The sequence below is a fragment of the Nothobranchius furzeri genome, chromosome 16, assembly GCF_043380555.1.
Source record: "Nothobranchius furzeri strain GRZ-AD chromosome 16, NfurGRZ-RIMD1, whole genome shotgun sequence".
In the NCBI taxonomy this organism is placed as follows: Eukaryota; Metazoa; Chordata; class Actinopteri; order Cyprinodontiformes; family Nothobranchiidae; genus Nothobranchius; species Nothobranchius furzeri.
In genome coordinates this window covers 24,180,851-24,207,758 of record NC_091756.1, presented here as the reverse complement: position 1 = coordinate 24,207,758, position 26,908 = coordinate 24,180,851, and the positions used below count along the sequence as shown (strand labels likewise).

General features: G+C 45.9%; 1 protein-coding gene across 2 annotated transcripts; it reads left to right on the top strand.

Moving 5' to 3' along the window:
* Positions 1–282: 282 nt before the first annotated feature.
* Positions 283–26,908, top strand: usp22 (ubiquitin specific peptidase 22). Of its 2 annotated transcripts, none has more exons than XM_015963716.3 (13): positions 283–628; positions 9,595–9,727; positions 17,208–17,321; positions 19,152–19,253; positions 19,964–20,130; positions 20,212–20,359; positions 20,584–20,686; positions 22,551–22,709; positions 22,802–22,928; positions 23,420–23,511; positions 23,670–23,732; positions 26,415–26,564; positions 26,645–26,908. In XM_015963716.3, the coding sequence occupies exons 1-13, from the start codon at positions 509–511 to the stop codon at positions 26,685–26,687; spliced, it is 1,521 nt and encodes a 506-aa protein (XP_015819202.1). In that variant the 5' UTR covers positions 283–508; the 3' UTR covers positions 26,688–26,908. The 2 variants fall into 2 exon arrangements, with proteins under 2 accessions (XP_015819202.1, XP_015819204.1); XM_015963718.3 differs by having other exon boundaries at positions 17,208–17,378.

Sequence of the window (26,908 nt, the reverse complement as noted above, 5' to 3'; positions counted from 1 at the left end):
TGGGTAACGCGTCAACCAATCACAGCGCAGCAACAGTTGCGTAGAGGCGGGGTTTCACAGAAAAATACGAATTTTGGTACACGCCAATCATGTTCAACACCGGACACTGATTGGACTACTGGTGTTATGAGGGCGGGACTTGTAGCTTACCGTGTAAGCTACTGTTGAAATTCCAATGCTAACAAACTTTAGCCATTGCGCTAATATGTAAGTTAGCAATTTGTTAGAGCCGCAGATGCTGCGTGATGATGGAATAAATGCGTGAATGGTGTTTATCTCCCAAACGGGCAAGTTGGAAAATTAGCCTCGATGTTTGCTGCTGCGTGTGTCTCAGCTACTGCGCCCAGGACATGTCCATTTAGCCGAACAGCAGCAGCAGTCGTTGGATAAACCAACGGGGGCAAGCTAGCCCAGAGCGCCTGTTTGGACCTGTTCTGTGTTCGGGGGGATCTGAACAGCAGGTTTCATCGAGCAGAGTGGACAGTACAAGCCGGATGCTGTGACTACCATGAGTCCTGCGGGGTGCCCTCATGTGAACGGCTTCAAAGTGGACAACTGGAAGCAGAACCTGAGGCTTATTTATCAATGTTTTGTTTGGAGCGGTTCGGCTGAGACCAGAAAACGCAAGGTAACAAGTGCTGGAAGGAATTCCAGCGTACACCGCTCCCCGCCCTTCCTAAACCACACAAACACCCCTACCCAGCTCTCAGCGTAACTTCAGCTCAGCGAGAGGCTCGTTCTTCGTGTTGTGGTTGCGAGGCAGCCCAAATATTAGCTGCATCAGGGCTGGTGTGTTGGCTCTGCTTCCTCTTCTCTCTGCCAGCTTTAAGCCCTGGTCTTTGGGTTAGAAATCCTAAAATCACATCCCCGTTAACGAATCCGCTAAGCCCGCATCCCCGGAAGGAGCAGCAGGCAGGTCTGTGTTTATGTGTGGTCGGAACAGAGCCATGATCTCTGGAGACGAGCCAGAAACCTGTCATGTTTTATTTGCGTTTGTTATTAAAGACCTGGGTTGAATGTAAAATGTTTAGATTTTGTGGATTTAAAATGATGAGTCGGGAATCATTTTCCACACAGGATATGTGTTATCTGTTATGCAATTTAGTAAAAATGAGTTCATAAACTGGATAAAATGTACATTTTTCCATTTGCTCTTAAAGATACAGATTGGCCGATCAGGTTGAATATGAGTTAGGGTTAACTCAGAGATCCGAGACGTCTTCTGTGTGCACGAAAGGACCCTTTCTCTCAGATATTGTTCATTAATCTGTTTAGATCTGGCTTACTGAGCACTGCTTCCTAGCTGACATCATCACCTCACAGCTGTGAGGGTGATGGTTATTGTACAGGTGTGTCTCAGGCTGGCCACAATAAAATGTGCTGCTTGAGTGCACATGATCTGCACAGGTCTTATGTTCCTGCATGAATCAGAGCCTAGCCACCCAATATCAGGCTAAGCACAGTCAGTATGAACTCTCCCCTCCCTTTACTCATTTTGAGCTTTCTGACAGGAAATTGTACCAGTTTCTTAAAGTTCTGCTGCATTTTGTAATCTTTACTCAAGACAAAAATAGAGCGAGGTGATCAGTAAACATTGCCAGGTGATCTGTATTGCACACGGAAACGCATCGCAGCACAATAACGATGGCCATCTTGCTGAAATCGTGTTTTTAGACTGGGTCAGCACACTTGGAACCACAACAAAGTAGGTACTGAAAAGTTGAGGGAATGGGGGGCGGGGGGATCAAGTCAGAAAATAGCCTAGAAATCTAGACCAATCATAGCAGTAGCGAAACATTTTGCTCAGCAGGTTGGTCTAGCCACGCTCCATTGTAGCATCAGCAGGTCTACCATTGGCCCGACCAGTTTTGTGTCTTGCAAGTCTCTACGTTTATCGTTAAAGCTGCGACAGACAAAACAGCACAGGTTGTGTCAAATCAATCAAATCAAAGCTTTATTTATAAAGCGCCTGTCAGGGAGCCCAAGGCACTGAACACAGTACATAAGAAATGTAGATCCCAATGAATGCGTAGATAATGAAAGCAAATAAAATAGTGCAAAGAGGATTAAAACATTGAAGTAGAAACAAATGGATAAAACAAGGGATAAAGTGACCAATAAAAACAACGAATAAAATCAACATAAAAGTGGGCCGACCTCAGACATGTTCGGGCTTAGGAACAACACTCATTTGAAGCAGCTTTGGTATCAACTTTGTGACATGAGCAGATAGAGGTACTCACATCCTTACTTTTGAAACTGGGTGTATTTGCTTCTTCTACGGTGTATGGTGGTGAGTACGGCATGTTGCTCTGATTGGTCCTAGCGCGGAGACAGTTGAGCACGGAGACAGTTTGAAAGACAAACAGTTCCACCCCACGAATGGGTGGTTTCGGTTTCTTGTGGCCAGACTATATTTACTTGCCAGGCTAGGAACAGGCTGTCTAACCAAATCGTACCCCTCCGAGTCACGCTGAGCAACGCTGTTGGAAAACCCTCATACGTGTCCTGGTACATGCTGTACAAGTTAGTGCTCCAACGCGCTTTTTCTCAAGTCCACAGCGAAGTTAGCTGTAGCTCAGGCTAGCGTTATTCTGCAGTTGTGACCAAAGTGCAGAGGTGTGGACTCGAGTCACGTGACTTGTACTCGAGTCAGACTCGAGTCATTATTATAATGACTTCTGACTCGACTTGATAAAATCTATAAAGACTTACGACTTGACTCGGACTTGAAAGCCAATGATTTGCGACTTGATTCCACTTTCATCTATTGACTTGATGATAACTTGAGCATATTTGATATTTTAGCACAAAAGTGGCACGACATGGACAAAAATCATGAAATTATTCCTGGTTCTGGATTTGATTTACTGCTAAGTGCAGCAGCGCTTTGTTTATAATCAGTTTCAGTTGCCCTTCCTGCTTGTTTCAGCAAATAAATGAAGCTTTAAGAAGATTTATTTCTGGAATTTATTTATTATCATTGTCATTAAATTGAAGTTGGACAGACGACTTCATTATGACTTGAAAATTCAAAGTTAAGGACTTGGACTTGACTTGGATTTCCACATCATTTACTTTGAACTCGACTTGGACTTGACTCGAGACAACACACACACACACACACACACACACACACACACACACACACACACACACACACACACACACACACACACACACACACACACACACACACACACACACACACACACACTTACACTTACCAAATGACCAGATTTATGGTGGGTCGTGGGTCTTTCCTCCTGAAGGAAGGATTTGAAGTTTGCTGAACTTACAGCCATTTTCCCTGTTTTTCTCCATGTCTGGTTCAAGGATGTCACTTTTGTGAAGCGCATTTGTAGTCCTGGACTTATTTTCACACATAGCCTATGATAGCGTACCCCGCCATGCAAAAGTATGCTTTCTTGGTATCAAAATGCTTCTTTAAAAGTCACGGACATCATATTTGAGATCCATAACAAGCAGAGTTAGAAAGTAATGTATTTAACCCCATTTACTTGCATTCATTTTTTGGTTCTTCCGGGGACCCATGGTCCAGAAGTAGAAGACCTAGGCTCCCTATGGGGACCATCAGGGATGGGCCTAGTGGACCATTTGTTCAAATGAAATAGGGAAAAAATCTGGAGCTTCATCCTATGAGTCACAATCCTACATTTAGGGAATTATTAAGAACATCTGCTGATGCAACCCCAGTCAATGGGGCAGTCCACCATGACTTTGTGGAAGAAGAAATAAAACATAAAACAATGCATTGCTTTTTAAAATAAAATGTGCTGTGATTGGCCAGCCACAATACTGGCGAGGGATGTGGAGGTTCCAGTGGAGCGTACCTTCACCGACATGCAAAGCAAAATTATGTTTCTTCGGCAAATGACTGTCTAGATTCTAGGCTACGAGTTAGGTGTTTAGACGAGCAAGTTTGGGTGATAATTTTCCATAAAGCACCGTGTTTCTGATTACACATGCGCAGTTTCCTCTCACCTGTAAAGGTACTGAAAGTCATTCTATAAGGTCTCATTCATTTCTATGTCATGTCTCTTTTTATCTGATTATTCTTATGCATTACATTGATTCACATACTTTCCTTTATCCATCTTCCTGTTCCTCCGTTCCCTGCTCTCCTCCTCCTAGCCTTTCTTCTCACCACCTCATCTCCATGCTTGGCTCATTGGCATGCCGACTCCTCATCTGCATGCTTTTGAATGTTGCCGTTTTCCCATCGCCCACCGCCCTCGCCTTTTCTTCCACTGTGACTAATAAACACAGCGTATAGATAGCACATTTATTCAGTCAATTTGAGATCATCCTTGGATCACCAGATTATTGAAAGCAAGCAATGAGAATGTTGTTTTATTTAGATAAAGAAAACATTAGTTATTGGTTCATTGTGTAAACTTGACCGTAATGAATTTATTTTCTTTAGCTGATTGTAATTGCAGGGGTGTCCAAAGAGCAACCTGGGGTAGTTCGTGGCCCTCCGAGTCTCAACTGGAATAGTCTTTGTAACGTTTTAAACACTCATTTGAAGTGGATTGAACCAATTCAAGATGGCTGCCACAGCAAAGCCACCTCAAACATCATAGTGGAGTTACCTCAGTCAGTTTTACAGAAATTGAGACAGCAGTTGGTGATGCAGCAGCTTAGTCATCCCAACACATGATCTTAAGAACTAACATATTGTAGCATTCAGTCAATATTGAGAAGGCCGGAACTGATAGTTAATTATGTCATCAACCAAGGTAAGGGCTAGGCAAGAACAAAGAACCATGTTCATAATCATTTTCATCATCAACTATGAAGCATAGCTAACTACATTGGTACTTTTCCTTCTGTTTATAAAGTAGCATCCTCTTCCATAAACACTTTCAGCAATGTAAATATGCTTAATAATGTTACAAACCTATGTTCCTATTATCAATGAAGCTAGAAATGAGTTACTCTTTACAGTGGTTCATCTCCATTTTCTTTTAAGTAGCCTGCCTTCCTTCACCTTTTGTCAAAAAAGTTTTTGCTTTTGTACTTCCGTCTCACATTACTATTATTCCAGTTTACTAGCAAGTTACCAAAAGAAAGGCAAAGTTTTCCAAAATAAAAGCTTTTGAACTTAAACTGCAGGACCGCATTGCAGTTAACCTTTACCCTTCACCCATGGTGTCCCACAAGGTTCTGTGCTGGGTCACCTATTCTTTCTCCTCTATCTGCTTCCTCTTCAGCACATCCTGAGCTCCTTCAAAGGAATCTCCTACCATCTTTATGCAGATGACATCCAACTGTACATCTCCTTTAAGCCCCAGCTGTTACACACCTGCTTGGACTCTATTAAAACCTGGATGGCTGGGAGCTTTCTTCAGCTGAATGAAGATAAGACTGAGATCCGAATCTGTGCCCCAGACAAGCTGGTTCCCAAAGTCAGAGACTCGCTTGGTCAGCTTGCTTCTCACACCAAACCTTCTGTCAGGAATCTTGGCGTGACCTTTGACCCAGCTCTCACCCTGGATTCTCACGCCAGTTCTCTTGTACACTCTTCCTTCTAGAAGACTACTGCAACTCTCTTTTCACGTGTCTGAGCAGAACCTCCCTGAACCGTCTACAGGTGGTTCAGAATGCCTGTGCTCGTCTTCTGACCAAGTCCTCCAAACACACCCACATCACCCCGCTTCTCCTCCAGCTTCACTGGCTGCCAGTCAACTTCAGGGTTCATTTCAAGATCCTGGTTCTGGTCTATAGGGCCTTACATGGACAAGTACCATCTTACATCAGTGATCTTCTTAGTCCCTACACCCCCAGCAGGTCCCTGAGGTCCAGTGGCCAAAGCCTTCTGGGTTGTGCAGCACCAGGCTAAAGACCAAAGGTGACAGATCATTTGCTGCTGTGGCCCCCAGACTCTGGACCTCTCTCCCCCTGAGCCTGAGATCAGTGGACTCAGTGGTCTCCTTTAAAGAGCAGCAGAAAACTCACCTGTTCTGGCTGACTTTGTTGACCTTCATCACAACTCTCTCCTTATTCTGTTCTTATTCCACCTTTTCCGGGATCCATTGATTTCCCATTTACGATACACAGAATGAAAACTTTTGATGTTCATACAACTGATTAACCTGCCAACCCCATTCAAGATGGCTGCTACAGTCAACATATCTTGGCCTACAGAAAATGGCTGTAATTGTGTCAAGTATACACATACAAGCTTTGTCCAAATTCAGGGGAGGACTGGGCCTACCCAGTACATTGGCTGGGTCCTTCATGAGTTGGGAACTGGAAGTGAGCAGCTGTTAGCCTTTAGATTTATCTCCGCCTTTATCTCAGCGTATGTCTTCCTAGCAACTGTGATGGTCCTAAAAAAGCTAGTGACAATGGATGTTGAAATTTGCAGAGCTTTTTTCGTTACTGATCCGTGAGGAGCTACAGCAGCTTTACCACCACACGAGCTTATCACCACAGCCACACATCCTTTGTACTGCCAGATATCAATATGGTTACATTTAAAACTGCAATCCTCTTCTGCTTCATCCACTATAATTACAAGAACAAAAATCTCCTGTTCAGATCGCAATAAATCTTGGTATGGGGTAGACCATAGAGAAAACGCCAGACCGTCCATCAGATCCAGGAAAAAGAAGGATTCATTTGTGAGCTAAATTTGGAGGAGCCTTCAATTTAGCCTTTGTTGCTTTGCTGTGGTGTAATACAATACTGTCATGACTCCATTATTGCTCATCTGTTAGAAATCTCCAGGGATGAGGTCCTGTCTCAAGTGGAGGAGTTTAAATTTCTTGGGGTCTTGTTCATGAGGGAAGGAAATCAGGAGATCGATAGGCGGGTCAGTGCTGAGTCTGCAGCGATCTGTCATGGTGGAGAGAGTTTTTATTTATTTATTTTTATTTAATTCAATTCAATTCAAGTTTATTTATATAGCGCCAAATCACGACAAGAGTCATCTCAAGGCACTTCACATAATAAACATTCCAATTCACAGTTCATTAAGCCAATCAGAAATAATGTTTCCTATATAAGGAACCCAGCAAATTGCATCGAGTCACTGACTAGTGTCAGTGTCTATACAGCAATCCTCATACTAAGCAAGCATGCAGCAACAGTGGAGAGGAAAACTCCCTTTTAACAGGAAGAAACCTCCAGAGAATCCTGGCTCAGTATAAGCAGCCATCCTCCACGACTCACTGGGGATGGAGAAGACAGAGCAGACACACACACACACACACACACACACACACACACACACACACACACACACACACACACACACACACACACACACACACACACAAAGACAAGTGATGTGTCTATAGTTATATTGTGATTTCTTGCCCAACCAATCCACATGTGCTTTGTGGATTTGGAGAAGGCTTATGACCGTGTCCCCAGGGGCACCCTGTGGGGGACGCTCCAGGAGTATGGGGTGGGTGGCTTTCTGTTAAGGGCCATTCAGTCCCTTTACCAGAGGAGCGTGAGTTTGGTCCGCATAGCCGGTAGTAAGTCGGACCTGTTCCCAGTGAGGGTTGGACTCCGCCAGGGCTGCCCTTTGTCACCGGTTCTGTTCATCACATTTATGGACAGAATTTCTAGACGCAGCCGTGGTGTGGAGTGTGTCGAGTTTGGTGGCAGGAGAATCTCGTCTCTGCTTTTTGCGGATGATGTGGTCCTCCTAGCTTCATCCAGCTCTGACCTTCAGCTCTTGCTGGGTAGGTTCGCGGCCGAATGTGAAGCGGCTGGGATGAGGATCAGCACCTCCAAATCTGAGACCATGGTTCTCGACCGGAAAAGGGTGGCTTGCCACCTCCGGGTCGGGGGAGAGGTCCTACCTCAAGTGGAGGAGTTTAAGTATCTCGGGGTCTTGTTCACGAGTGAGGGTAGGAGGGATCGGGAGATCGACAGGCGGATTGGTTCGGCGTCTGCAGTGATGCGGACGCTGAGCCGATCTGTCGTGGGGAAGAGGGAGCTGAGCCAGAAAGCCAGGCTCTCGATTTACCGGTCGATCTACGTCCCAATCCTCACCTATGGTCATGAGCTTTGGGTAATGACCGAAAGAACGAGATCGCGGATACAAGCGGCCGAAATGAGTTTCCTCCGTAGGGTGGCCGGGCTCAGCCTTAGAGATAGGGTGAGGAGCTCGGACATTCGGGAGGGACTCGGAGTAGAACCGCTGCTCCTCCGGATCGAAAGGAGCCAGTTGAGGTGGTTTGGGCATCTGGTCAGGATGCCTCCTGGACGCCTCCCTGGGGAGGTGTTTCGGGCATGTCCTGCCGGCAGAAGGCCCCCGGGTCGACCCAGGACACGTTGGAGAAGTTACATCTCCAATCTGGTCCGGGAACGCCTTGGGGTCCTGCCGGAGGAGCTGGTGGACAAGGCCGGGGAGAGGACGGCCTGGAGCTCCCTAGTTGGGATGCTGCCCCCGCGACCCGGACCCGGATAAGCGGAGGAAGACGAGATATTCTATTTGGTGAGAGATAAACTTGATTGTATTTATCCTAGTGGATCTATAATTAAACGGATAAACTAGTATTAGCACATCAAAAGTCAATGAAAACAAAAAGTTATTATCAGGAGAGAGAGAATGTTTAAGTGGTTAGCAGCAGTGTGCTAGTCGATGGCCCCCTCCATGAGGCCACCACAGCTCAGCAGAACATCATTGTTGCTTCTTCTGGGGAGAAACACTTACAGAGAAAATAAAGTTAACAGCTGAAATTGCAGAAAATAATACAGTTAAAGAGCAGATTGTAGAAGAAAGCAGTAGAGTGTGAAAAGTGGTCAGTGTGTGCTCCAGCAGTCTAAGCCTATAGCAGCATAACTACAGAGTTAACCCTGGATAATCTATCCTATCTAGATGTAGGCATGTTGGAGGCAGGGCAAGGGAGAGCCGTCTTTACCGACTGTACACTCCACCTCCCTGTAATCCCCCACTTGTCCAGATTTAGGCTAACATCAGATTTTAACTATAAGCCCTATCAAATAAAAATGTTTTAAGCCTATTCTTAAAAGTAGTGCTCTTACTTACTGAGAACCTCATTAGCTCCCACCATAGTGTGGAGCAATTCTTCCTGAGGTCTCTTCCAATTTCATTACAAATATTTTACAAAACTGTAAACAGAAATCAAGTTAGTGTTGCAAAAGGGACTTTGCAAAGCACGAATTTGGTCTAGTTCACTAGGCAGTTGTTGGTTTAGCATCTAGAAAGCAACAGAGAACGCCTCGACTAGTAGAAACTAACAATTAGCATTAGCAACTATACCACTCAGGAGACAACACATCAACGTTGCAGAGCAAGCAGAGTTAGTGGCAGAGCCGCATTGCTGTTGGCCAATCAGAGGCGAAGTATCAGGAATTAAGACATCAAATCCTGCCGTCTGAAGCTCAACTCTGATGTGGCTCATTTCTGAAACGGGTGTTCCAAAGCTTTTTTCCCCCCAACGTCTATCTTACAAGGCATTCGTTCCTACTAGAGACCACGGCAGATGTATTAAAAATATGAGTAAAGTTAACCTTTAAGTTAATTACATTTCAAAAGTTATCCTGTCCTTTCTCTCTTTTTAACGTCCTCTCCTCTGTGTCTTTCAGGCCAAGTCATGCATCTGCCACATGTGCGGCACCCACCTCAACAGACTCCACTCCTGCCTCTACTGCGTCTTCTTCGCCTGCTTTGCCAAAAAACACATCCATGAACACGCAAAGAGTAAAAGGCATAACCTAGGTAGGGCACCCGTGTTGTGATGATACACAGTTAAAGACCGTCATTGCATCAAAAACAGTCTTATTCACCCCAGAGCTTGTTTTTGTACATTTATGTTTAATGAAGACATTAGTTCATGTATTCTGAGCCCATGGTGATACATTAGTGGTTTTTGAGGCCTTTTTAATCACACAGCTTCAGGCTCTTATGCAAGCCAGTGCAACACAGACCAGAGGGCTCTGCCACCAGGGGGATTTAAATGCCACGTGTCTTTGGTCTCCCGTCGCTCATTGGGGGGAATGTATACATCGGTCACTGTATAAATGAGCTGTGACTTGTTGCTGATGAACAAGTGCATTTAATAGATTTGGTTTGATTTTTGGTCCTTTTAATACCAGCTTGTTCCGAGAAAAGCCAAAATGTAAAATGTTTAACTGCTTCAGGACTTGGAGTTGAGCTAGCTTTTCTGTTGTCAGGAACCGAATCACCTCAGCTCATATTTCTGCCTCATCCTGTCAGACTGGTCGGCTGGATATGGGAGTCGAGCTTGTAGAGAGCGTGGTTTCACAGACGCGGAAGTGATAGCGTCGGTGAAACGCCGGCTCACGGTTTAATCTAGGAGTCCCCGAGCGTTCGAGCGTCAATGAAGAGACACGGAGATGCCGGGTTTTCCAGAAGTAAGTAAGAGCACTTACTGTGAGCGGATAGTTCGTAAGATGGATCCGTTGGTTGGAAACTCTGATCACGGATCTGAAGAAACGATGACTGAGTGGTGAGCTGGGGAGGCGACTTCCGTATATAGTCGCGGTTGGTGACGTAGGTGTGATGTGGAGGGAATCCCCGTGAGGAGCATGCTGGGAGTTGTGGTCCATGGTGGAGATCGGCTAGCTGGGAGAGGCTGGTTTGGGGACTTGGGTTCTGACACATCCTTGACATGTTTTCATAAAAACAAACTAAAGGACTTTATTTCCGCCCTCTGCATTAAATATTTGCATCAGACGTTACCCGGATGGCTCCAGATTGAAATGAACACATGGGTGTTTGCTGAACATCGTGGACAGTTTTTCTCTCCCACAGGAACAGAGCAGCCTTTAATCATCAAAACGTTCCTCAAAGTATTTAGAAAGTAGCTTATTTTTACCTGACTTCAGACACGACTTCATTCAGGTCCAAGGCTGGATGGCAGGAAGGAACTTCAGCCTTGAGATTTCAGACCCCATTTATGACATTTTTCATAGAAAGTCTTTCTGCAGGCTGCAGGAATGCTGTTCTGACCTCCGCGGTCCTCTCCTACTGTCTTCAGTTGTCAGCTGGAGAAGACTCCATCCCACTCTCATCTTTAAAGTGTGAATAACACCTACATCTATTTTTTTGCATTGATAACCTGTATAGATGAGTGTCTGGTAGTGCTGTAGACGTGTGTAATCATTATTTTGGTAGTTTAGTGCAACTTACTTTATATTTCAGCCCCAAACCGTAGTCGTGTCTCCATCTTCAGGTTAAAACTCCACATTGATTTAGAATCAGCCACAGCTGATGGCTGTAGGGCAGCAGGGCGACGTCAGTGCAGTGCTACGTGGGTGCACTGCACCGGACTCCTGTTGAGTCTCGCTGCACCTCCACCTGTCTCACCCACTTACCTGCTGATATGACACGCTGGCGCTCTGAGCCGCTGGCCTCCTTAAGAAAAACATCCTCCTTCCCTTTTTTCCAATGAAGGAGGTGAACAGGAAATCCTCCTTCCTCCGGTTTCTGTGTCTGCTCTTCTCCTGAGCGGTGAGTCTGCTGTTTGTGTGTGCTCAGGTACCCGTGGGGGGGGGGGGCTGTAAATCATTGCTTCAGTGCGATTTACTCTGTCCTCCAGGTGACGTCCTTTTTCCAGGTATTTTTCAAACAAGAAGTCTGGTTGAAATAAGTCTTTGCCCATGGTGTTTCTCCCACTTTAACATAACAAATCCTCTTAGGATTATGAACATGTTATATCACGATTACTGAGGATATTAATCGCAGTGTTAAAGCAGTATGTGCATTACTTATTGAAATAATTGTGCAAATGCAGCATTAATGTCAGGTGTACTGTACATCTATCCACGCATCTGCTTATCCGGGGGCAGCAGCCTAAGCCGAGAGGTCCAGACTTGCCTCTCCTGGGAAACCTCACCAGGGAGGCATCCTAATCAGATGCCTGAGCCACCTTAGCTGGCTCCTCTTGATGTGGAGGAGCAGCAGGTCTTCTACAAGCCCCTCCCAGATGATTGAGCTTTTCTCCCCATCTCTAAGGGAGAGCCCAGACACCCTGCAGAGAAAACTCATTTCAGCCGCTTGTATCCGTGATCTCATTCTTTCGGTCGTGACCGTAGGTGAATGACCCACACTTGTATAGTGCCTTTCAGAGCCCGAGGACTCCAAAGTGACTTACACTAGTGCGTATCATTCATTCGTTCGTTTGTTGATTCATTCATTCATTCGGGCTAGATAGCTCGCTCCTGTAGCATGCTGCGAACCATGGCAGCTCGCCTCCTACGGTACCGTCTAGACGCGCGACGGAGCGTTTCACACCGCTTCCGTGATTCCTTTATTAGCCATTGAGCTTCATCATCCAGGTCTCTGATGCGTCTTCGTGTGCACAGAATTATGCTTAACATAAGTCCGATCAGTGAGAGGAATTCTATCTCTTCGTCGGCCATGTTTGACTGAATAGCTTTGTTTGGGTAAATGACGCGTGTACGCCCGCCGCGCTATGTTTACGCAATATCCGGGTGCAGCCTTCCCACCCCCTCAGACATCTGGAACTTTTCCCTGCTGTGTGAAGGCAGCCGAAAGGACAAGTTCAGGTACAAAAGTGGTGTGTCTGAAATAGGGTTGTCACGGTGTGAAAATGTAACCTCACGGTTATTGTGACCAAAATTACCACGGTTTTCGGTATTATCGCGGTATTTTTTTTTTACGTGCTACATTTTCACACAATGAAATAAACCCTGTATGTCAGGAAATATTGTCCTCAGTTTGTGTCTAAATTTTGCCTAAAATGTGTTATTTTGTAATTATGTTGTTTATTTGTTTACATTTTATCCCTTTAGTCTTTAAAATACAATATTTGCCCATAACTACTTATTTTTTGTCTGTTTGATGTCATCATTTTAAAAATATTAGATCAGATGATACTCAAGTAGCCTTCTAATCAGATACTTTTTTACCCTTACTCAAGTAATAAACCCTATATCAGGAAAATATTGTCCTCGGTTTGTGTCCTTCCATTGAGCTTTGCAGATGTGGGAAAATGTCATCAGGCAGTAATCGTTGTTAAATTCATAATTATTCTCGGAGAGAGACCAACTCTTATCTGCCCCTGGGAGCCCCGTAATGCATAGCGTCATTTCAACATGGCGGTGTCCGCGACACGGTTAATATGCAGGTAGCGGCGCTGCGGCTGCTTTATATAGCGACTCGTTGCATTCTCCCTCAACCCAAATCCTCGGAGCACGCATTTTAGCTAAAACGCTAACGTTAGCTTGCCTTGCGTTGACTGTAGAGTTGTGGGTGATGGTCACGCAGATGTGTCATGAGATTTGAAGCGTTGCTGCCTTTCACAGACACTTTTTCTGCACGTGCTGCAAACAGGATAGCCGTCCATCCGTCTTCTATAAACTCCCTCGGCATTCTTCAGATATCCAAAAAATGCCCGTACTTCCCACTTTGTCTTCTTTGAGGGATAATAAATGTCCTGAGCGCTGCCGTCTCCTCCTTTGGCCATTATTTCAGCTTTAGCTTCAAGAAAGTTTTGGTTGTAAACAACAAAGTGCGCATGTGCCGCCGGCAACTTCAGATGATGATACGGTGGCTGGTAAGGGTCACCGCGCCTACACCACAGCCACGGTACCTAACTCTTGAACCAGTTAACCACATATACTGCATACATTATTACTGTGATCCATACTGAAAACACGGTTATTAAACTCATCTGAGTGGGAAATGCTCTGCACTCGTGTCTCTTTTTCAAACAAAGACACATCAGTTAACATCCTCAACAACAAACCAGAGTTGGTTACAATCTGTTTCCTCTCCAAGCCTTTACTTAGCTGTATGTGTACCTTCACAAATATAATCTCTTTGCATCAGTAGTTTGTTTTCCGTCTTGAAATTGTATTCTAATTAAATGAAGCCTAAAATTTCCAGAGATCACGTTTGTAAGTGAATGCAGTTACCGGTTTATGGTTTCTCTGGAAGCACAGACGTGCAAGAAGGGGGTTATCTATTGATCAGGTTACTAATCAATGGAGCTTAAATCCAAATGGAAATGCATTTTAGATGTATCGCACCACCAGAGGGAGAGAGAGAGCCGTGTGTGAAGGAAGCCTGCTGCTCTCAGGAAACATCTAGCATCATTTTGTTGTATATTTCATGAACAAAACCAGAACAGGTTTGAGAGGGGTTGCTAAAATGACCGTGTGTTTTCTTCTACCCACGACAGCCCCCTGTTGGTGAGACAACTGTGTCACCAGCTTCAGTTATTCTCCTCAGTTTGGAGGTGTGAGTGAAGGTGATGCAGCCACTGGAGGAGAGCGCTGCAGCAGCAAAAGCCTGACTTTGGCAGATGTTGAGAATCTACAGTCTGGCTTTTTGAAGCTTTTTTCCTCACCGTGTTATCGCTCTGCTCAGAAAAGCTCCCCACGGTGTGCAGGCGTGCATTTCCCACAGAGTGTGATTGTGAGTTTAATTAGGTTAGCTCCTGAATTAAATGCTGCAATAATGGAGTGAGAAAAGATCCAACGCAGATGCAGAAAAGATTAGAAAGACGGGGCAGATCTCAGCGGACTGGCGAGGAGGTAATTAAGTGGTCTTTATCAAACCCAGAGGAATTAGCCTGCATTTAATAACCTCCTCTTTCTCTTCCGCCTTTTGTTTTTATGTATTTTCACCCAGTCGTTCCACATATTCAGTTTTCCATCTCGCAGAAGCTCATCCCTGTTTTCCCCTCCTGTTGTTTCCATGGTTACCCGATAACCCAATCAATACTCAGAATACTTGAAGGTTTTTTTTATAACTGATCCTTTTTTTCTTTCTCATTTCTCTCCACAGTCCATCAGTTAAATTCCTTTTTCGTTTCCTTTATTCTCATCTTCGTTTGTCTTTTTTTCCCCCTTCAAACCTGCAGAGAATGACGACCAAAGGAGGCCCACAGGCAGGTTGTTATGGTAACATCAAACCAGTTGCTGCAGGGCACAGAGCAGGTGATGGGAGAGCCGTTTTTATCCGTGCATCAACGCTTAAGTCTGTGTGTGACAATGCTGCACAGATAGGGCCCTACATTGGCTGCCGGTTAAGATCCTCCTTCTCACATATTGTTTCATACGTTCCTAACCGAGCACTTCACTCTCAGGCTGCAGGTTTACTGGTGGTTCCCAGAATATCTAAAAATAGGATGGGAGGCAGATCTTTTAGCTATCAGGCTCCTCTCTTGTGGAACCAACTCCCAGCTTTAGTCCGTGAGGCAGACACCTTGTCTGAAAGCAGTCAGTGACTTGATGCAATTTGCTGGGTTCCTTATATAGGAAACTTTTGTCTGATTGGCTTAATGAACCGACCTGAATTGGAATGTTTATTATGTGAAGTGACTTGTTGTGATTTGGTGCTATGTAAATAAACTTGACCTTGAATAGTTGCCTCCCTCCACAGCTTCACTCCCCCACCTCTTATCTAAAACCTCAGCAGAAATATTCAACCTACCCAGTACAGGAGCACCAGAGAATATTTTACTGTGATTATTGTGAAGGAATTTTACACAAATATTGACATAAAAATATTTTTAAATGTGCAAAAAGACTCTTGTAGTGTATTAGTTTGTTACAGCTGATGCTATCAGGAGACTAAAGATAGTCGTTTGAATTGTTAAAGGGATACTTTGCAACCGTTTCATATTTTTCAGTCATTTTCTTGAGCCAGTGTGCGTTAAAATGGCCCTTTACAGGGTTGATGAAAGGCCAGTCAGATCACCCCTCCCCATGTGACTAGAATAAAGCTCTTTCGACTTCAGACTGGTGGGCCGCTCTGTTGGGAAACATGGAGCTGACATACCTGGTGCTGCAGTTTGCTTCCAGCACATTTCCTGCATGTTCTAGTTCACGAACACATCTGATTTGTTTAATTTAGTGATGAATCGCTCCTGTAGACACTAATGAAGGCTGGGAAGACGTTTCAGCTGTTAGATTAAGGTGATAAAAAAAGAGGAAAGGGCTGCGAGGAGATATCTAACAGACACTAGAGGGTGCCAAAAGTCTCCATTTAAACCCGTGACTGTCTCAACACTAGCTGGCGTCACTAATAAACAAAACCTGCATAGAAGTCCTGGTGAGTTCCAGCAGTTATTCTGAAGACATTTTATTTTTATTCGTGGTTTTTAGTTGTCGACGGTTACAATACTAGCTTACTGCCTATGTGTGTATCCATGTACCTTTGTTATTATTTTTTCTTCAAATCAAGTGTTGGTGTTGCTGTAACAAGTGAATTTCCCCACTGTGGGAACAATAAGGTCTATTCTAGCTCATCGTTAGAGGATCTTCTCTTCCTGCTTGGATGTTTTGCACATTTGGCGGATCAGTTTTTGTTTCAAGGTGTCATCAGGTCCAAACATCACCAGGATGTTTGGAGATTATTGATGAGTTTTGCTTCCCAGCACAAACAGTGTGGCATCCGGTCTCATTTCCAGATGCCTTGACACCAGTTTGCAAAGTCATGTGTTCATAGCATGCCTCCTTTTAACCAGCTAGTATGTCACTGTTGCAACTGTTGGCAAGTTGCAAAATATTTCCAAAATATCTCAAACATTCCCCAAAGTTTCACATTTCTTCTCAATAATCAGTCATTTGGAGCACCTGAGATGGAAAAGTTGTGACTAAAGTGAGAGTCAATGATTGTAACAGGAACATTTGCACAGCATACTCGGGTAGTTGGTGCTATTTTGCAACATATGGGCAATAACCAAGATAAAAGTAGAATGCATGTCTTTGAAAAACGACTATCAATAATGCACGGATGGCCAGAGGAACCAACAAGTCTAATGGACCTGACTCGGCTTTGGAGAAGAGAAGCCCGGGAACTCACCATAACGGGTTGAGAAGAACCAACCTGGATGAGATCATGAACCCACTGTGACCTGAGAGCAAGCTGACGGCTGTGGTGTACCAATTTAGTTGTTCCTCTTTTCCTGCAGTTCTGCGGCTTCAACGAGTGTTTAAAAGCCTCAGCTGAGTGCCTCACTGGCCCATTTCCTCACCGTCAGAACAAGTGCTGTTGGTTTTAAATACGACATCACAGACCGACCACTGAAAACGTGTGATCTGGTGGTTTGTTTTATTGTGTTGCTTTCAACATTCTCCATCTTGGTCACTGACATCTAAATCTAATCCAACTAATGTGCTGTGGAATTGATATCGTGCACATTGAGATCATTAACGCGATGCGTTTTTGAGGTGGTCACGCTCCCCTGTGTGTGTCTGCTCAGCTATCGACCTGCTGTACGGGGGGATCTACTGCTTCATGTGCCAGGACTACATTTATGACAAAGAGATGGAACAGATTGCCAAAGAGGAACAAAGGAAAGCCTGGAAGATGCAAGGTACAGCAACTCAGAACACGACACACGACAAGCCTCCCTCTGAGCTGAACCCAAATGGTAATTTCACAGTCACACTGTTCCTAAAAGGGAGTTTATAACACGTTTTTTCATGTATAAGCTGTGTTTGCATCTATCATTCACACACAAATCACATTTTTGTTGGTAAAAATGATTTTTGGAAATGTTTTCAGAGGATCGCCGACGGTGTGAAACACTGAAAAACCCTTTTTCAGCCACCTTGACTCGCGACGGGGACGGTTGTTGCTGTTGTAGCATTTAGGAAACAGCAGAGAACTTCTCACCTAGTAGAAGCTAACCGTTAGCATTAGCAACTCCACCAGGCTTGTGTTATATGCGAAGAAAAAACATCAACGTTACAGAGCAGAGTCAGTGGTAGAGTCATGAATGGTAAATGGCCCGTATTTGATATAGCGCCTTCCAGAGTCCTGGAACCCCCCAAGGCGCTTTACAACACAATCAGTCATTCATCCATTCACACACATTCACACACATTCACACACTGGTGGGGATGAGCTACGATGTAGCCACAGCTGCCCTGGGGCGCACTGACAGAGGCGAGGCTGCCAAGCACTGGCGCCACCGGTCCCTCCGACCACCACCAGCAGGCAACGTGGGTTAAGTGTCTTGCCCAAGGACACAACGACAGCGACAGACTGAGCAGGGCTCGAACCTGCAACCTTCTGATTATGGAGCGAGCACTTAACTCCTGTGCCACCGCCGCCCCAATGAGACGTTGGCCAATCAGAGGTGAGATGTCCAAATATCCAGACTCCAAATCTAAAGCGGCTTCCTGCTCCAGCAGACGTGTACTTCCTGAAACACATTCCTATAGAGAGCATAGCAACAGATGAAGCTGAAGCTAATTTCTCCCAAGGTTATTTGAATGTTTTCCACTGTTTGACTCACTTTACCCGGACCCTTTCACTGTCAAGTATCAGCTGTGTGGCGAGAGGACAAAAAGCCAGTCTCGTCGCCTGATTCAGAATTTAAATCTTGTATTTTTAATCATCTCGTTCATTTCTCTCTTGTCGTTGGTCACCAGTTAGCTTGGCATGATTATTTTACCTGTTCCTGTCGACGCAGACTTTTAACCAAACGGAGACAAACACGTTACGTTTTCACCACAACATTCAGTAAAGCGTCATCATAAAAGTAAGAATGCAGCAGTTTGAGCCCATTCTCAGTCTCCATCTCTGGTGACGAGCATACCACCGCGTCCCTTTTCTATTTCACCCCCTAGTCTGACCTTTGGCACCGTCAACACCAACTTGATTTAAATAAAAAGCAGAGACGTGGTACAGAGACACACGTCTGGACCCTTGAAAACCACCCTGGTGATGATCAGCAGAGTCAGGAAGGTCGTGTGAATTTCTCCGGAGCCGATTGGCTGACACAGACTTTAATAGCGGACCAATCAAGGCTCAGGCCACCTCATTACCATACCCACAGGGGCAAAAAATAAATGTGTAACTGCGTTTATCATGTGAAAAAATAAGCAAATGTGGAATAAATCATTATATTATAATTCTAGTTTATAATATATATTTATTTAGAATTTTATTTTCTCATTTATTCATCTGTTGTGAAATGTGGCGGGGTTCTTCACACAACACAGGAGGGAGGAGTTGGTTCCATCCTTACACCACAGACCCTTACTGTTTGCCTCCTTCAGTTTCTTAACCTGGCTTTTAAAATCTCATTTCTTCAAACAAAGTGGTGTGAATACATTACAGCTGAACTCTGTAACTAAACAAAAACCTAAAGATGCAAATTTCCAAGTGCTGGACTTTGATTTTGATTCCTGCGTAGGCATCGGGGAGAAGTACTCCACATGGGAGCCCACCAAGAAGGAGCTGGAGCTGCTTCGCCACAACCCCAAGAGGAGGAGAATCACCTCCAACTGTACAATCGGTTGGTCTTTCCTTCGCAGCCGCTCGTGTTCTTTATGTCGCTCAGTTCCAGCGGTTAGTTGCGACTGACCGCTGGAGCAAAAGTCCTGAATAATGAGCGGTTAGAGCTCACGGCTGATGGATAATCTGAGCTAGCAGAACTATAAATATACTGTAGCAGTGAAGCGCTGGAGTCATGCGGCGGTGCGTGGCTGTGAGGGTGCTGGCTAACACCCTGTAGCAGTGATCTACCTAGCATTGCTCGTCACTGGCCCTCTGACACACGAGGAGGTTTACTGGAGCTGGCTGCTCCTTCTGGCTATCAGAAGGGTTGAGTTTACCTAAACCCTCCGGGAAGGGGCTCTGGTCCAGAACCGTCTCCTCTTTACTGGTAAAAGCCCTGATTCTGGTTTTCAGAGCTGCTTTCCAAATGGTGTCCAGCTCTGATAAAACTAACGACTAAACAAAGATCTCCCACACTGGAAGTGAGTACGCCATGTCGTTGATCAGGTGAGTTAGCGGTTGGTTCTTGGACAAGGAAAAATGTCGGGTTATATATTTTTGTTGCTGTTTGGCAACGGTGCGTTCATAGACTAGAAAAAAGTCAGATTTTTGAGTATTGATTGATTTCAATGGCCAGCTTTTGTTAAAGCCCCTCTCGTCCTGCTGGTCTGTCTTTTTCCAGCTTTGAATCTTCTGTAATGGTGGCTTTTCCTCCCTCTCCTTCTCCAGGTCTGCGTGGTCTTATAAACCTGGGCAACACCTGTTTTATGAACTGCATCGTCCAGGCGCTGACGCACACTCCACTGCTGCGCGACTTCTTCCTGTCTGACCGTCACAAGTGTGAGATGCAGAGCAACTCTTGTCTGGTGTGTGAGATGTCCCAACTCTTCCAGGAGGTGACCATCTGATTCTTCTTTTCTTTTGAAAAAGTTAGAGCTCTCCTCCCTCCCTCTCTCTCACGGGCTTTTCTTCCTCAGTTCTACTCAGGCCACCGCTCGCCTCACGTTCCTTTCCGACTCTTGCACCTGGTGTGGACCCACGCCCGTCACCTGGCTGGCTATGAGCAGCAGGACGCCCACGAGTTCCTCATCGCTGCTCTGGACGTTCTGCACCGGCACTGCAAAGGTAGAAACTCAGGACAGAACATGGAAAAACCAGAGGAGGAGAGAAATGACATGACAGCTTCTCTCGTCCTCCTAGATGTTTCTGTCGGTCTAAAAGCCGAGTAGGTGGTCAAAATGTTACACAGGATGGCTTTTAGTGGTGTGTGTGTGCGTGTGTGTGTGTGTGTGTGTGTGTGTGTGTGTGTTTGTGTGCGTGTGTGTGTGTGTGTGTGTGTGTCCACACAGATGACAACGGGAAGAAAGCCAACAACCCAAACCACTGTAACTGCATCATTGACCAAATCTTCACAGGGGGCCTGCAGTCTGACGTCACCTGCCAAGTCTGCCAGTAAGTGTGTGTGTGTGTGTGTGTGTGCGCATGTGATATCACTCACATTTCCTCATTACAGACAGGAGAAGTTAAAGACAAACGCTGTGACCTTGTAGAGGAGGTAAACTCTTACTCACAAACCACAGATGTTCTCCCAGAGCTGCTCCACTGCAGCAACAAGCCTCTCCTGTCTGTAAAGTAGACCTCTAGCACCACCTGGTGGATTTAACGAGACTATTGGTGCTCTGGAGTAGATTGCCACCTCTGCTTTATCCCTGTGTTCACACTAAAACGGGTATTTAATTCCAGGCCGGAAGGGCTGGTGTTCAGCACGTTTTATGGCTGCTCTGCTGTAACACACTCGATTCAGTGGTTGAATCCCCTGGGTAGCAGCTCATCAGGCTTTGCAGAAACCTACTGGTTGAAGGTTTGGCCGTCTGGTTTATGGAGCAGAAGGAAACCATTCAACACTGATAGCTAATTTCTTACAGTCACGGGTCAAAGGGAGGGGTTTTCCATGGTGGTTGGATGAAAGCACATGAATCAATGAAGTGTAGAAACAGTGAGCATCTAACGTGTAAAAGATAGACACTATTTTTGAACTCCCATAAAGGTCTCCACATTTGTTTACAGCGCAGAAATCAACATCACTCACATCCTTTACAGGTGCCCCGTTTGTTAGGAGGACGTGTTTGTCATGGTTCAAATCGCGGGGGAGCTAAGGGGAGCTCGGCTCCCCTGAAAGGGTGATGGACCCCCCTGGAAGTCCTCAACTTACATAGCCAGGAGGAGCCCGTATAAGGATCCAGTTTTAACCTACATTACATTATTTATGTGAACTCTCAGCGTACCGGGGATTCTGGTACTTTCTGCACGACGGGCTCTGCTTCCGCGGAGCTCATCGCCGGGTGACTTCACATCACTGGAGTGGCCGCGCAGCATGCACTGCTATTTTTGCGGTCTGTAGATCCCTCTGATCTGCCTAGTTCAAAATGAACTCATGAGGAGAAAAAGTGGGAAGCCAGGCAGCAGTTTTTCTGGAGCATTGAGAGGAGATGCAGGAAGATCAGAGACAGACAGGACAGGAAAATGTAGGTAGGTTTGTCCCGCTACACGTTTTTACCTTTCTAAAGCAATATTTTATCATCATGTAAAATTTATATATTTGATACAATTCAGATCACCATCAAATCTCAGCCCCATTGCCAGGGCTGTTTCAAGGCATTTTGGGGCACCAGCCCACCCCACCGGTCTCACTGTGCTCCCCCCGGAAGCCTTGGTGTAGCTCACACCCTGATGTCTGTCAGTAACTAACCAGGTTATTAGTGGATTCACCCACACCCAGACCTGTAGAAGTAAGAAATCATCTGTCTAACAACATGAACTAGGCTAAAAGATCTCCAAAAGTAACACATCATGGCCCATTCTAGATGACCCCCCCCCCCCCGTATAGCACCTTTCTGAGTCAGAGGACTCCAAAGTGCTTTACACACTGGTGGTGATGCACTACATCGTAGCCACAGCTGCTCTGGGGCGCACTGACAGAGGTGAGGCTACGGAGCATTGGCACCACCGGTCCCGCCGACCACCACCAGCAGGCAAAGGGAGTTAACGGTCTTGCCCAAGGACACAACAGCAGAATTCTCTGCCGGGAGCCGGGATCGAACCTACAACCTTCTGATTACTGGACAACCCGCTCTTCCTCCCGAGCTGCTGCTGCCCTGATATCTACAGTCACACGAGGAGCTGAAGCTCTTCGCTCTGCTTTCGTTGAGCTTTATTTAGAGTTAAATACCATGTCAGGCTAAAGCAGGCTTGTTATTACTCTTAGAGGCACCGATGCCTCATCCTGACACTTTGTCCTCCTCTGTCGTCATCTTAGTGGCGTTTCAACAACCATAGACCCGTTCTGGGACATCAGCCTGGACCTGCCGGGTTCTTCCACACCGTTCTGGCCCCTCAGCCCGGGTGGAGAAGTGTCGGTTCTTAACGGAGAGAGTCACTCCACTGGAGCCACCACGCTCATGGACTGTCTGCGCAGGTAGCTGAGCACAACGCCCCTGACTCCAGAGGGATTGTTCCTATTCTGTCTTCGTCGTTCCGGACCTGAAGCTCCTACCCTTACCTGTACAGGTTCACCAGACCAGAACACCTCGGCAGCAGCGCCAAGATCAAGTGCAGTGGTTGCCATAGTTACCAGGAGTCCACCAAGCAGCTGACCATGAAGAAGCTGCCCATCGTGGCCTGCTTTCACCTCAAGGTACCAGTTATCTGGGACTAGTCAACCCGCTGCTCCTTGCTCGCTCACACACTCTCTCTTTCTCCCTCTCTCCCCCTCTCCATCCCTCTCTCCCTCTCGCGCCATCTCTCGTTCCATCTCTCTCCCCTCCCTCCCTCAACCCTCCCTCTCTCTCCCTCCCCCTCTCTCTCTCTCCCTCTCCATCCCCCCTCTCTCTCTCCCTCCCCCCTCTCTCCCTCTCCATCACTCTCTCCCCCCCCCTCTCTCTCCCTCCCCCCTCTCTCCCTCTCCATCACTCTCCCCCCCCCCCTCTCTCTCTCTCCCCCTCTCCATCACTCTCTCCCTCTCTTTCTCTCTCGCTCCATCTCTCTCCTCCTCCCTCCCTCCACCTCTCTTTATATGCCCCTCTCTCTCTCCCCCTTTCCATCTCTCTCCCTCTCTTTCCCCTCCCTCCCTCAACACCCCCCCCCCCCCCCCCTCTCTCTCTCTCTTCTCCCTCTCTGTGTGTTTAGAGGTTTGAACATTCAGCCAAACTTCGGCGGAAGATCACCACCTACGTGTCCTTCCCTCTGGAGCTGGACATGACCCCCTTCATGGCATCCAGGTGAGCTGATCCCAGATCAGAATGAGAAGTTAGACTGGTGTGTCTGCATCACAAGAGCGTGAGATCCGTGTTTGGTAGTGTGGCAGAAGGCTGGAGGTGGGAGGTGTGTACAGATGTTGCTCCAGGCCGAAGCACCCATTGGTATGTTTGTGTTTCAGTAAGGAGAGCAGGATGAATGGACAGTACCAGCAGACCGTGGACCCGTTCAACAATGACAACAAGTAAGATGAACACAGAAAAGTGGTTGGTTTCAGCATTTGTGGACTTTGAAGTGTTCTGGGGACCAGGAGGAGTGTTGGTGTCAAAGGTCACAGCGGTGAGCCACAGCTGCCCTCAGACTACATACAAAAGAAACACCCTCTACACACTCGTAAACCCGGTCCTCTGCACTTTTTATTTTGATTAGAGATCGAAATGTTTTCAAGGATCTAAAGAAGCTTCACCGATCCTGACACGAGACCACCTGATGAACGTAGATCCAGGGTTTTTCCTGGTACCATCCTGACCGTGCGCCAGCACGTGCATACTCTGCATTCAGCTGCCTCGCTTTTTTAAAGGCCAGTTATTATAAAGGCTCAATAACATGCATTAGATTGGTGTTTAGTCCCTTTTTCCCGTCTGATATTTATAGTTAGAATATTTTATATATCTGACCTAAATTTCAGTAACATTCTAGGTTTGTATTAATAACACTCATCTTAGTCACAATAACACATAAATATATCCAGTAACATATAATGCATGTCATTAACATGCATTTGTGTATGAAATGGTAATAACATTTAATTTCTGCTGCTACAGTGTAACGGGTTAGGGTTAGGGGGGTTAGGGCCCCCCAAAATGTCTTGAAACGGCCCTGGTTGAGTGAGTTTTGAAGGTGATCTGCAGATGTATAAATATTACATGTGTATAACTTATTGTTGTACAGGTGTAAAGAGGGTAAATATTGTTACTTTTATTACCTTTACTTATGACCAATAAGGTGTGATATTCTCTATAAATACAGAGTATCACTCTGATTGGTCTCTGATGTTTCATCAGAAGAATTAGGGTTCGTTGCTTTTTCAGTGATCAAGTCAGACAGAGTCAAGTTTATAAAAAGTAAGAAATTTATTTTCTAAACAAATGAAAAACAAGACAAGTTATAAATAAGACGAGTGTGATGTATGATGTTTGAATGGTGTGTGTTTATCAGGACCTTGTATCTAGAAGAAACTGAGTTCTGGGTGTGAAAATAATTTGGTCCGCATTAAACTAAGTGATAGTTTATAAAACGGCATTCATGACGTGCCTACGTACCCGTTCTGGAGACCCCGTTTGGATCCGAGATGTCGAGGAGTCGGTGACCCCACTGCGCGTGGCTCGTAGGAAAACCTCGATGCGACCAAGTCAGTCCTAGGATGTCGCCCGAGTCACAACAGATAGATGAAATCGTTTGCGATCGTTTGCGTCTAGAACAGCTGTTTCTGAACAGCTGAAGGAGCAAGTTTCTGTGTCGCCTCAGGCAGCTTTTGGCCTGTCAAAAGCTTTGATGGTTCAAAGTCCCTTCAGGATTGGCCACTCTGAAGTGTACTTGAACCGAACTGAGCTTGAGCTGAATCAGTCAGGAAGTGAGTTCTGTTTTAATTATTCTCATATTATGATTGTATGGCCAATCAGGACTCGACATGTAAAGAGGTGTTAACAAACGGCGCTCAGAGCCACACCTCTCCCAGATACAGGATGCTCTGATTTGTGCATAATAAAATATCTGTGTGTCATAAAATTACTTTAACCTTGTGTTTGAGTGTGTGTCTGATTAACTAGCTCGTCATGTAGACTATCAGACACACGGATCATTGCAGGACAATATTCATTTCAACCATATTAACTTAGGCACAGATTAATCAAAACATTTCATTTAACCATATTGTTCATTTCATTTCATGATTTATTAACTCATCATATGAGCTGAAAATGTTCACTTTTATTCAGAGGCAGGAGGAATGCTGTAGAAGCAATATAAGGGGAAGCTTAAGGCCTTGAAACGGGGACAGTGTATTCAAAGCTTCTGAGGTCTGGACTCCAGGTGAAGGAGTAGCAGGATCCGGCAGATTCTGCCTGGATTCTTACTTTTTCACCTCATCAGTTACTTTTGAGCAGATCAAAGGGATCTCCTGACCGCAAAGCGGAGAGCACGCTGATGCTGCGTCAGTGAGGTGAAATCACCGCAGCAGACAGAGTACCAGAGGATATGAACAGATATGAACGATCATGTGTTAATAATAAGGTTTGGTTGCGCCACCTTGAGAATGTATCGTGCTCCGGGCGCAGCGGGCGCACCGACGATCAGCGCTCTGCGTCCTCTCCGCTCAACAGAACCCCGCTACGCTGAGAGTCCATAAATATTATAAAATAGGCAGAAACTGGATCTTTCCCTGAAAGATATCTAGCCCCATTACTCGAAAGTGGGCGTTTCTGGGGCAAAGAGGACATATGGTCAGCCTACAATGGCACCAACCACAGATATGTACCAACTAACGAGAAAAGCTAATTTTGTTCTTGTTCTGCAGCGGTTTTAGCGCTTTTCGGTGCCCCGCTGCTGATACAGCGCCCCTAGTGGCGCAACACTGCAACTGTAGTTACAATAACATCCATATAGCCGGGGGCAGAGTGAGATCAGACTGGGGCAGCACAAAAATAGCTGTAGCAGGCCGCCACGCAAATTTGAACGCAGGGAAAACCCTGAGAACCTCATTTACTCCCAACGTCTCAACACTCCTCAGGTCTTGGGTTTGTTCGTGTGTTCGGTCAGACAATAACAATCATTAGTTATCACGCAGAGGTTAAAGCAGCTGTTGTGGGAATGTGCTGTAGAAACCCTAACCCTGATGTGATCCGCTGGGGGCTCCTTTGTGTTTCAGGTACAGTTTGTTTGCTGTGGTGAACCACCAGGGGACGCTAGAGAGCGGCCATTACACCACCTTCATCCGGCAGCACAAGGACCAGTGGTTCAAGTGCGATGACGCCATCATCACCAAGGCTAGCATCAAGGACGTGCTGGACAGCGAAGGGTGAGCGGCTCTGGCTCCTGCAGCAGCGAGTCTCTCGTTAGCACCACTCGCCTCTCATTCTCAGCTCCCTCCTCCCTCAGGTACCTCCTGTTTTACCACAAGCAGTTCCTGGAATACGAATAGCTGCATGGAAGGGAGAGAGACGGAGTGCTGAACCAGTCCCAGCGTCTGCTGCGCAGGGCAAAGACAGAAGAGACTGGTGTCTCCACTAAGGTCCTCACTTGAATTCAGGGCATGAAGAGGAAAGAAGCTGTGAAAGTTTGCACTCGTTCCAGATGATTTCGTTATCAGGCACAGGTCGGACGCGTGACTTGATCCCAAATGCTGTTTGCTTTTTTCTACCC

Excerpts from the sequence above, each read along its gene's own strand:
- usp22 (XM_015963718.3), top strand. The coding sequence starts at position 509 with ATGAGTCCTGCGGGGTGCCCTCATGTGAACGGCTTCAAAGTGGACAAC. Across the intron at positions 17,379-19,151 it reads CTCTGAGCTGAACCCAAATG|GCATCGGGGAGAAGTACTCC; the intron begins GTAATTTCACAG and ends ATTCCTGCGTAG. Across the intron at positions 20,360-20,583 it reads TCTGCACCGGCACTGCAAAG|ATGACAACGGGAAGAAAGCC; the intron begins GTAGAAACTCAG and ends GTGTCCACACAG.